This window comes from Ammospiza caudacuta, chromosome 15 (assembly GCF_027887145.1).
Source record: "Ammospiza caudacuta isolate bAmmCau1 chromosome 15, bAmmCau1.pri, whole genome shotgun sequence".
Lineage (NCBI taxonomy): Eukaryota > Metazoa > Chordata > Aves > Passeriformes > Passerellidae > Ammospiza > Ammospiza caudacuta.
In genome coordinates this window covers 10435299-10446951 of record NC_080607.1, presented here as the reverse complement: position 1 = coordinate 10446951, position 11653 = coordinate 10435299, and the positions used below count along the sequence as shown (strand labels likewise).

The 11653-nt window shown below is 52.4% G+C and overlaps 1 protein-coding gene across 1 annotated transcript; it reads right to left on the bottom strand.

The window, feature by feature from the left end:
- Positions 1 to 2691: 2691 nt before the first annotated feature.
- LOC131564271 (phosphatidate phosphatase LPIN3-like) lies at positions 2692 to 10702 on the bottom strand. The gene is made up of 19 exons (XM_058814632.1): positions 10502 to 10702; positions 10085 to 10180; positions 9110 to 9318; positions 8784 to 8888; positions 8225 to 8345; positions 7683 to 8064; positions 6978 to 7077; positions 6693 to 6856; positions 6517 to 6610; positions 6284 to 6353; positions 6108 to 6197; positions 5470 to 5534; positions 5210 to 5339; positions 4821 to 4969; positions 4570 to 4656; positions 3503 to 3655; positions 3134 to 3245; positions 2939 to 3042; positions 2692 to 2827 (listed from the first exon to the last, which is right to left on the bottom strand). The coding sequence occupies exons 1-19, from the start codon at positions 10691 to 10693 to the stop codon at positions 2692 to 2694; spliced, it is 2559 nt and encodes an 852-aa protein (XP_058670615.1). The 5' UTR covers positions 10694 to 10702.
- Between the last annotated feature and the right edge of the window lie 951 nt (positions 10703 to 11653).

The window sequence follows — 11653 nt, the reverse complement described above, 5'->3', positions numbered from 1 at the left end:
TGTCCATAGGTCCCTGCAGAGACCAAGCTGGGACAGAGCAGTCCTCTCCTCCAGCTCTGGCTCTCTCCTGTTTTATTGCTTAAGCTGTGAACTTAATCATCTCATCCCAGGCAGGAGAGTTCCAGCTGCTCCAGGGTGTGAGTGCAGCAGGGGAGGAGCAGGAGCCCACATCCTCCTCAAGCTCTTCTGATCCTTCTGGGATGCCAGTAGCCCTGGGACCAACACCAATGTGGAACAAGGCAGGGCATCTGTGAGAGCCTGTCTGGAGGCCTGTCCTCAGCTCAGAATGAAAAACCCACATCATTTACCCAGCTTGGCTCTGGTTTCCCACAAATAGGCAGGCTGGAAAACGTTGTCCGTGTTCCTGAGCAGCTCCAGCCTTGTCCTGCAGAGCTATTGCACACAGATCCATCTCTCCCTAGGAGCCCACCATGGGCACCCTCCACTGACCAGCCAATGGAGACTTCATTACCAGGATGAGGAGGAAATTAAAGAGCCTCCATCCAAGCAACTCTGGCACTTTATAGCAGAGGAACATACTTTTCTCTCAGCATTAGAGCTCATGAACCCTCCCACACCAGCCAGCCTTTGGCTCTCACGCAGTGCCTGTCACCCTCACCAGGCTGTCCCTGCTCTCTGCACCATAATTCCCCCCTTGACTGCATGAAGGAGCAGCTCTGTGCTCTAGCACAAACCAGCAGCAGCAGCTCCCAGCAGAGATGCATCTGGGCACTGTTTTTCCCTCAGAAAAATCTGGGTGAGCTCCCTTAAACATGCTTCCAGTTTAGGGAGGACCACAGGGATCCCTGAGGCAGTAAAAGCTCATTCTCCTGCCAGAGGAGCACGAGCTGTGGGAGCATAGAGAGGATATGTGGCCTCCCCACTTGCCCGGCCCTGCCAGGTGCTCACAGCACCAGAATTCACTCTCACTGCTCTGGCTTTGCTGATTTGGAGCTACCCTCCAGCTGCTGAGACACTTCTCCACATGAAGAACAACGTCCTGCTGCCTTTGGGCATCCTGCAAAACCTGCTCTTGGACAACAAAAGTTATTTTTTCCTCCAGCCTAAGAAAGGAGTCTCAAGGCAACCCTGAGTACTTTGTGTTGGGCCAGGGGAGCCCTCACCCTGCAGGGGGAGCATCCTGCCTAAGCCCCTTTTCCATCCCCTCACACCAGGGAGAAAACCAAAGAGAAAACCAAGCCAAGGGCCAGGCTCCCCATTCCCCAGCCTGGGTTAGAGTGGGTGAACAGGAACAGCTTCCCCAGAAAAGAGGGAGCCAGGACTGGCCATAACAAACCCAGGACAAGGAAGAAGTCTGGCCTTCCAGAAAATGGTGCTATGTTTGGACTATTCCTGACTAGTCACTTGAAGCTATGGACAGTTTGTTATTTCAGTTCTCAACTATTCATGTTTAAAAAGTGAAAGGAACTTTGTACAAAACTGGGCATTTTTAAAAAAATTGCTTGCAAAGTAAGGAAATGCTGCCCACGGGGTTGTGCTTGCATGGGCAGCTTTCTGAGGCAGTTTATAACTGATCCTGTTAAAAGACTGTGTTCTGTTGTTTTTAAAACCATGTCTATTTGTTCAGATTTTAAAAGCTGAAAAACTGTTTGTACTGGAAAGGAAAAAAATAAAGTATTTCTTGCTGAGGTTTCCAGGACCAAAATGACTTGTGTGGCTTCCAGAAGTGGCAGACAGGATGCCTTACACACAGGGGTCAGGGAAGGAGAAGGTAGGTGCCAGAGGAAGGAGCCCAGCAGTGCTTCTGCCTTTGTTTTACTTTATAACTTTTAAAAACCTCCCATGAAGAGAGAGTTGGGAATGCTCAGCCTGGAGAAGAGAGGGCCATGGAGGGGCCTCACTGCAACTGTACAGGACTTGAAGGGTCCCATAGGAAAGATGGGGACAGAGTGTTCAACAGGGTCTGTGGTGGAAGGAGAAAGAAAGATGGCTTTCAGCTGCAGGAGGTTGTATCTAAGAAAACTGGTATTTTACTAAGGGTGGTGAGGCACAGGCCCAGGCTGTGCACAGAGGCTGTGCATGCTTCATCCCTGGGAACATCCAAGACCAGGCTGGATGAGGCTCCTAGCAACCTGGTCTTGATAGATTCCATCACTCCTAGGACCCACTTGGTAGGATGCTTGAATAAGAATAAGTCAAATCACATTTTAGAAAGGATTTGGAGCCTGGCTCCCACTTCTATGCACAGGGCTAAAGCAGACAAGAGACAACCTTGATTAAGGCACTGTTTATTATTGGTTTTTGTTCAGAACACTCAAAACACCAGCATCTTCCATCAACCTTTACAAGTTGGTGGGCAGTTTCAGCTATCAAACTGCAGGTAGCTGGACTGTCTGGAACACTGGTCATACCAAAGGTAGTAATAGCTATGGCAGAGGCTCATCAATAAATACAACAGTGAACAACCACCAGCTTTAAAAAAGAGCCGGGCTTTAGAGGAGCTACAAACACCAGAAGAGACCCAGCTTTCAGGAATTTGTGTTTAGCAACTGGAGTTTTTGTAGAGTCAGAACTCCCTCTTACCCCCTTTGGCTTCCTGTTAAGGGGTGTCATGACCTCTGTTACAAGTACAAAATGCCCAAACAGGGGGGGATGAGGTGCACCTGGAGCATTTATTCCTAGCAAAGAACATACAGGAGAGCTCTGGGTCAGGTCTCCACAGGGATGGGGTTAGGAGGAGCTATCCCAGTCATCATCAGGCAGTGAAGATCTCCAGTGGCTGTACTCTGGGGACACCAGAGCAGCGCTGGTCCTCCGTCCCACAGGAGGGAAGAACACCTCCACCAGCTCTGACAGCTGCTCATACCTGTGGGGGTGAGAAAGAAGTTACACTGAGGTCATTGGGTGTTTGTTTGATGCTTCTCTGCATCACAGCTGGGTCATCCCAAAGATGCAGAGGAATAAACACTTTGCTTACGTTGACTTTTGGTTTTTTGTGAGCTCCTGGATCAGCTCTCCTTTGGGGTTTACTGTGAATATGCGGCTCTCTGGCAGCCCCACTTGCTTGTAAGTGTGGACATCCTGCCCAAGGAAGGCCAGCACAGAGTGAGAGCAGCTGGAAGGCACCAGCACCCAGCCTGAGCCCTCCCTGCACACCCAGAGACTCACTCACATGGGGCGTGTTCCCAAAGCCTGCGTAGAAGGGGAACTTTGTAGCAAACAGTTTTCGGATGTCTGTCAAGCAGGGGATCTTGAACACCTCTGGGTTCTTCTCAATCACCTCCCTGCAGCACAAGAGACATGGTCACAGTGGCAATGCTGGCCAGGACTGTGGGCCCCAAAGCTGTCTGGGGCTCAGGGAAGTCATTTGAAGAGCAAGAGGTTTTGTGCTGTGAAGCTCCAGCAAGGTCAGGCAGCCCCCCAGCATTGTGCACCAAGGAGGGCAGAGCAGTTTAAGGCCAGGACAACTCTCAGGGTCAAGCTGGGGAAGGGGTTGCTGTCCCCAGGGATAGAGGAAGTGCAGGAAAAGACAAGACAGTACCTGTGGAAGGCAGACAAGAGGCTGCTGGGGGAAAGCAGCATGGGGCCCATGGGGAGGCCACAGCCCTGCTCATTGACCCATTTGAGGTAGCCTTTGGTGATGTGGGCCATGCCAATAGCCCTGGCTGAGCAGTAGAGGAATTTGTAGCCATTCCTAGAGAGAACACAGGGAGCCACTCTGAGCTGTGGCCTGGGCAAAGCATTCTCCTGCTCCAAAGAGGAAGAGGTAGCCAAGTACCTGGCCTAAGACCAAATCTTATTCCAGTAAGCAAGGTGGCTCCACAAAGAATATGAATCCCTTATCTGGAAACCCCATCTAATCCCAATCCTCACCTGCCTCACACTGGGGGCCCCTGCACCACCCTCCATGCTTGTCCCAGCAGGCACACACCCACCCAGCCCAGCTGCACAGCCCCCATTGGTGCTCAGCACCCTCACACAGCACTTTTATCCCACAGCACTGCCTGCCAGCTGTGGAGGGCAGTACCCAGCCCTTGCAGATGCCTGGGCAGAGGCGATACCCGATGGCCAGAGGCAGCTGAGATGCCGTTCCTGCAATCCCCGGGAGCGCATCCCTCCCGTGCTCCTCCCGGGGCCACAACGAGCCATCCACGGCCCCACAGTGCCTCTCAGTGGCCACAGGGCCCAGGCACCAAGCTAGAGGCTCCGCAGGGACTCACTGCTGGTGACACCCCTCGCAAGGAGTCCCCTGGGTTGTGGGAAGCAATCGCTGGGTGCCCAGAGAGGTACCAGCACTGCAGTGCTGGGGACCCCCGTGCCCCCCTCTCAGGTGTGACCTCGGGTGGTCTCCTCTGCTGTTCAGCTATGTCTCCCCAGCAAAGCCTCCACTGACACACACACTCCTTCCAGGGAAGGTAATCCCAGCATCTGCTCCCAGGGGACCCTCTGCTTTCACCCCTCAACATCACATAGGCAGCACAGCCAGCATCAGCCACCACTGAGAGCAGACAGTGCAGCCAACTGGGCCTGCACCAGTGAGTAAGAAGCCCTGACTCTGACTCAATCAGCTTCCAACCTCCCCTTGAACTCAGCTGATCCAATACCTACAGGTGAATTTTGTTGAAGAGTTTAACAATCCCAGGGTGAGTCCAATCTTTACCCAGCTGTGGCAAGATGTGTCCAAGAGCATCCGATCTCAAAGGAAAGGAGGCTGAGTTAGTGCCATCCAACGTGGTGAGCATCCACCCCCACCCCACAAGGGGTTGTGCTCCCTTCTGCCTGCTTATGCAAGCCTTTAAAGGAGATTTTCCCCCAACAGGGAAAAACAAGGTATTTGGGGTGGGAGAAAAGCCTTTTACCTGGTGATGGTGCCATCAATGTCTGAGATCACCACCTTTTCATTCCAGTTCCACAGGTAGATGGTGGCCTCACAGCGGCACGTACCCTGGTACCGAGTTGTCACGCTGAATGCCACCTCGTTGGGGCCATCCTGCAGATTCAACCTTCCCTGGGGCAGAGGGGCACCAAAAGTGTTACACCAGCACCAATTCACACCAATCCAGGACTTGCCAGAGGCCAGGCTGCCACCCACCCAGGCCAGAGGTCCCAAGACTCTACAAGGTGGCCAACAAGGGAAAATATTTGGATGTCCTATGAAAACATGAGGTCAGGAGTAGAGAAATCCCTGTTGAAGGGTTGTCTCACCCCTACACACATGGACAGTGAAGATGGAGGAATAAATACATACAATTTGTTCCGAGGAGAGCCGCAGGGATTTCCTGAAGTTTGGCAGAGGTTTCTGAGCGGGAGTTTTTGCTGCCAACGTGTCCCCAAGGTGCTGGGGCTCATTCTCACTGGGTGACTCTTTTCCCTCCTGCCTACACAAAGAAGAGAAAGGGTCAATCAGAGTCTTAAAAAAGCTTTCTACCCTCTTTTATTAAGCAAACTTAAGAATAATTAGTCACACAGGAGAACAGGAGTATCCAGACTCCAGAGGGAGGCACTCACCTCTGCTGAACAAGGTCACGCCACAGTGTTCCCAGGCTGGCTATCCCTGGTCTCAGCTGCTGCTGCTGCAAGCAGAGAGGGGTGTGCTGCTTCTGGTTCATTTTCTTCACAGTGACTTAGATATGGGGCTGTGTTCTGGATTTGGGCTCAACACAGTGTTGGATAACAGAGATGTTTCTGTTACAGCTGAGCAGTGCTTGCACAGAGCTAAGAGCAAGAGCATGGGCTGCTTTGCTTTTCTTCCAGTTGTAAGAGCAATGCCAAAAGAGGCATCACTGCTGTCCCTGCCTTCACAGAGACACTGCTGATGGAAGAGGAAGCACAGCCTGATGCTGTGGTGGGGCAGGGAGACCAGCAAGCACACATGCTGCCCAGGGACCTGGCATGACAGGTACGCAGCACGAGGTCTCACCACTACAAGGTCCACATTTCTGCATTACCAGGTGCTGCTCTGCTGCTCAGGCATTAACAGACAAAAGGGACAGGTAGCAACCTTAAGAAGTCACCTCATCAGGTCCTGGATGTCCTCAGAGTCAACCTCAGGCCATCCCCAGGACCCTGCTCCCACCCTGGCCAGTCAGCAGAATGATGCCTGTCCCCATGGGACATGGTTGTCATATCCACTGCTGCAAACATACCTCCTCTCTTGAGCTTTCTCTCCTCCTCCAGAACCAATATCTCCTGTCTTTCTTGGGCGTCGTCTCCTTCACCAATTCATCAATGATACTCTGTGAACATGGCAGAGCATGGGAGGTCATTCCTCAGCCCAGGCCCTGCTGAAAATCATAGCCAGTAAATGTGCTGTACCACTGACCTCAGGAATGTTCTTCTGGAAAGCCTGCAGGGCCAGGACTATGGGACCAGCCACTGCCCAGCTGTAATACCTGGAAAAAGCAAGAGAGATGAGTCATCACCATCCTGCAGCATGGCCAGGTCCCACAACTACATTGTACAATCATGCTCTGGGATGGAGTCACATTCCTGCAGGGACAAAGGGGCCATGCTGTCCATTGTGGGATGAAGGAGCAGGAAGAGTAGGGCACTTACTTCTTGTTGATCATTATCACCAGGTTTGGGTCACTGACGAGCCTTGGATTCTCAGCAAACTGCTGGTAGGAGATCCTGTGTTCCATGAACTTCTCTGGTGGGACAGAGGCTGTGTCAGGCCATTGGAGGATAGAAAGGATTTCAGGGCTGCAGATTGCCCCTCTCCTCCCACCTACCATGAGAGATCTGTGTGTTGTCCCTGAGGCCTCCACACAGTGACAGGGCAACTGTGGGCATCGAGTCAGAGTCCATGGGACTGCTGGCAGTCGAGGTGGATGGCAGCTCGATACTCACAGGGTTCCTGGGGTCTGTCCCAGGACTCAAACTCTGCTCTGTGTCACTGCCAGCAAGGGAGGAAACGGTGGTGACATCAGAGAATAGCTTTAAACAATACCTCCATCATTTGTGCCAGGGGAATTGCTCAAAAATGTCTGAGCTTGGCCAGCTGGGGCAACTCATACCTCTCAGCCAAATAGAGAGCCACTGGCTTGTGGTTGGGATCAGAGAAGTCTTCCAGGTAAATGGCTCTGGGGCCCTTGTGACAAGCTCTTTTGATGGATCCTCAATGCATAGACAGAAGAGAGAGAGCTTAGTTGAATCACCTTTCCAATCACCCCAGCATCTATAGAGAAAGCTAACAGCATTTTCCTCACATCCATGTACCATACAAACAGGGCAGACATTTTCCTACTGGAAAAACTGCTGTAAGTCAACAGCAACAGAAGTGTTTTGAGACACTTGCACTAGCATGATCTTTAAATACAATGTGAAGGAGGCCACAGAAATGCTTCTCTATGATTTCCCTGACTTGGCAAGCTCAGGATGAAGACACAAGTCAGGCCAGGTGCTGTGTGACACTTGAAATTAAGGTATGGCCTGTACTGCTGAAAAATCTTCTAAGAATGCAAAAGCAGAGACATTGTAGGATGGACTTTAGGGAACATAAGGCAAGAAAGCCTTCCTGGGAGCTGGGTGGTCACTGAAAGGTGAACACCTAAGGCATGTGTCTTCAAAGCAAAGGAGATGGTAGCACACAGAGAAGGCAAAGCAAGCACACCACACCTGCAAGTCATGGAATTACACTGAAGGGACAACCCAGAGGCTCATCTGAGTCAGACACATCTGCAGACAAACATCACTTCAAGGAGCACCAGTCACCCTCTCACCTTGTCTCCTCTGCCTCTCCAGCTGGGATGCAGGGCCTTGTGAGCCTGCCTGCCTTGGAGCAGTGGCTCCCTCAAAGTGCTCCACATCTGGCACAGCATTCACATCTTCCTTCTGCTGCTCTTGTGGGACTGAGGAGGCCCCCAAAAATGTCTTTGCCCTGATAGCACGAAGGACGTCCTTCAGCCTGCAGACACTGTTTTCAGCCTGGGGTGTAAGTGTTGGCTCAGTTGCAGACACAGGCAAGGAATGGGGCATGTCTTGAGGTTCTGCTGGGCTTGAAACCCCTCCTGGATGTTCAGAGGTGGCAACAAGAGGGGTTGTCCCATCCACGGCAGTGATCTTTGTGGACTTGGCTGGTTTAACTTGCACCAATTTATTCACCTCAAGGGAAGCAGAAGAACAGGTTTGAGGATGGAAAGTTGCCCAAAGCATCACACAGAAGAGGACAACTTCTCTAAGGCTGCCTGGCCACAGCCTCCTCTGCTTTCTGCAGGTCTTTTGGACACCCACTCCCAGCAAAAGAGCAAGAGCAGGGACTCACCTGAGGGAGCTTTCCCCAGATCCACTTCATGTGGGATTCAGCCCCTAGAGAAAAGCTTTCCTGTGGTTTGATTTCCAGCTCAGAATCACTTTTGTGAGGAGGCTGATGGCTCAGCTTGAAGCTGCAGGAAGAGAAGGTGATGTGGGGCCTCACCTACTCTGCAGCCCCTTGGTGTCCTATCAGTGCAAGGACATTTAGGGCCAAGAACCCTGTAATGCTTGTTTCCCATAAAGTCACTTCTACCTTATAAGACTGTCACTCCTAAAGGACCAAGATCTATGGAAGCTGAGGCCCAAGGAAGAAAAGTGCTATGCCAGCAGTTGCCCAGAGCACTTCATCAGCAGACAGCCCTGTGCAACAGGCTTCTCACACCTGTGACCATGGCCTCAAGTGTCCCCTGTGCCCTCTGAGCCTTCCTCCAGCCACACCAGTTCTCAAGCTAGGAGAACTGTCCTCTCCTGACACCTCCAAGTCACTTTTCCATACCTCCTTCCCTGCCATGGGGCGTGTGCCCTGCTGTCACCAGAGCTGTGCAGAACACCTTAGCCCTGCCCCTTACCTGTCTGCTTGGAGCAGCTCCCCATCGGAGAACGGGCGTGTCTCTGGGGGCTGCAACGACCCAGTTACTTCAAGGACATCAGAAAAGGATGAACATGTTGCATCACTGCAAAGGAGGAAAGAGAGGGAACTTGTGCTACCCTCATGCAGCAGCCTCCTCTCCAGAAAGCTGGCAATACCCAGTTTCACCATTCCCCCTGGCCTTCTACTCCACAGGAGACTGGGCTCCAACTTGCACTTTCCCCCTGTTTCAGTACTGGTGGCCATCACCAAATGAACCCACAGGCTTGACCTACTGCATCACCCAGCCCAGACCAAGCAGCTCACCTTGGGACTAGCAGCTCTTTTTTGGCCTCATCACTGTCAGAATCTGTGTCCAACACCTCCCTCTTCCTGGGCCTTCTCCTGCGTCGCCTCCTCCTTCGCAGGATCACTCCAGTGCTGGAGACCCCCAGCCCCTGGGAGGGCTGAGCAGCGCCTGTCATGCACCGCTCCTTGCAGATGGGGGATGTGCAGAGGAAGAAGGGGATGTTGCTCTGGAACAGGGATGGGACAGAGCACATCAGCTCCCTCCAGCACGCTCCTTTTCAGCCTAGCAGCTCCTTGCTCTCTATGGAGCATATTATGGAACAGCACAACCAACACCACCGAGCCCTCGGCTCAGGGGTGGTTTTGTGGCCTGGCCTGAAAGGAAAGGATTTGTACCTACAACATGTGAATAAAAGAATATTAGGGTGATCCAGCCACAAGCTAAAGACATCCTTAACATGGGCCAGGAGAGACAGGCAGAAGATGGCACCACAAGACCAGAGTTACCAAGGCTGCAAATGGGATTTGACTCCAGAGCCCTTTACTACTTCCAAACCCAGCCCAAGCCAGCAGTGACCACAAGTATGCCTAAGAGAAGAGCTGCCAGGATTTCTGGAAGCCACAACTAGTCCCATCCCACTTCCCATTGGAGCAGGCAGCCTGCCACAGCATCTGTCTCATTCTCATCACTGCCACAAGATCCCCTGAGAGGCCAAGCTCCAAGATATCCACCTGTCTGGCCAGCAGCCATGCCCATTGATGGAGACCAGTCTGGGATGCAGATATTTGGTCTAATACTCCCTCAGGGTGCTCCACCATGTGGGTTGCAAGGTCCTTTGATCAGGAACCTTTCCAGACACAGAAGACATCAGATGGGACAATGGAGTCACTCTGGGGAGGAGCAGCATTCCAAACCTGGTCATTCTAACTCAACACTGCACTTCCAGGGAGTCACACCAGGACACAGACATGCAGCATCTCTTCATAACCAACCTCATGCTCCTCTAACTCCTCGACAAAGAAGGCCTCTCCATTGTCTCCCAGCTTCATGTGCAGGTCCACAGGCTCTCCATTGATTTCAATGTCAACCTAGCAAGGGACAGAAGCATCCTCATCCACTGGAGCACAGGGCACTTCCAGATGGAGGGGATGGGTTGAAGTTGCTCACAGGGCTGACAGCCACACGGCCTTTGGGGCAAGGGACCTCTCCCAATTTTCCTGGAGAGCACATTCCACCCTGGAAATGGATGAGCTCCATTTGGGGGCATCCCCCTCAAAAACTTGGCAACCCTTTCAGTGGGCTCCCATTTCCCTCAAAGAAAGTCTTCCAATAAACCCCTGGGTTATAGAAAATCCTGGGTCTGGAGACACTGGGAAGGAAGCATAGTCCCAGGGTTATGGGGCACTTACCACCTTCTCCTTGGAGCGCAGCACCCCCAGCTTCCCGAAGCGCACGTGAAATGGGGAGCACTTGAAGGAGTTGTCGGGCTGCCTCACCACAATCACATCAATGCAGCCTGTCAGGGTGGCAGGGTTCAGGTCACGGTACAGACTCTTCACTGTGACAAGGACGCTCTCAGCCAGGTGCCCCACATAGTTCATGGTTTGAGACTGCAAGGGAGAGACACAACCAGACCCAGGTAGGAGAAGAGAACTGCAGCAACTAAAGGCAATGTGAGTTTAGTGCAGGAGAGTCATGTCATGGCTGCAACACACCCCCAACATGGGGAGAGGCAAGCCTCTAGAGAAACTGAGGCGAGGCAAACACCTGAGGGCTTTGATGGAAATCAACCACGGCCTCTGTGAGCACCAGAAAACAGGACAGAAGCCAGAGCATGAGTTACTGCATCCAGCTTGGAGGAGAGACGTCCTTGCCATTGGGATACACCATCACATTTCCTCCTTGAGAGGGCAAATACAGCCTCATAGCAACACCACACAATCAAGCTGTCAACATCCCATTCAAACAAGAATTGGGCTGGCAGGAGACCTCCTGTCCTGCACTGTCCTTAGAAATTCCCAAACAACTCATGGTAGAGAGGTGGGACATCCGAGCTGCTCCATACACCACACACTTTGAATAAAGCCCAAACCTAACATTTCCCACTCAGAAGAAAAGGTATCCCACTTAGGCATTGCAGAATTGGCCAGACATGGCTCCTGTACAAGCAGAACTCCTGTGCTGGGCAGCACAGCCAGGTGATGATGTGGTGTCCCCAGAACTCTCAGCACAGCACCCAGTGCACACTCAACTCAAAGAGCAGCTGGGGGGAGTTGGTTCCTTACCCAAAGGGATGATGACAAGCATGTGCCACGTGACAAGCCCTCTGCCCCCGCAGGTATCCAGCCTCTCCGATCTGTTTTGCATAAGCTCAACCCTGTCCCATTCCCAGACATCCCTCCTGGAAGGGAATCTGAGCAGGCAGATGTGGTTCCTGCTCCATGCCCCGTCCCCCACCTCTCCCTGGCAGGCAGGAGTAAGCCCAAATCCCAGATCCTCTCTGGAGGATGACAGCAGGGAAGTGCTAGCCAGCTCCCGAAGCTTCGGTGGCTCCATCAGCT

Excerpts from the sequence above, each read along its gene's own strand:
- LOC131564271 (XM_058814632.1), bottom strand. The coding sequence starts at position 10,693 with ATGAACTATGTGGGGCACCTGGCTGAGAGCGTCCTTGTCACAGTGAAG. Across the intron at positions 9,319-10,084 it reads AGGAGTTAGAGGAGCATGAG|AGCAACATCCCCTTCTTCCT; the intron begins GTTGGTTATGAA and ends TCCCTGTTCCAG. Across the intron at positions 3,656-4,569 it reads CTCTTCAACAAAATTCACCT|GAATGGCTACAAATTCCTCT; the intron begins GTAGGTATTGGA and ends TGTTCTCTCTAG.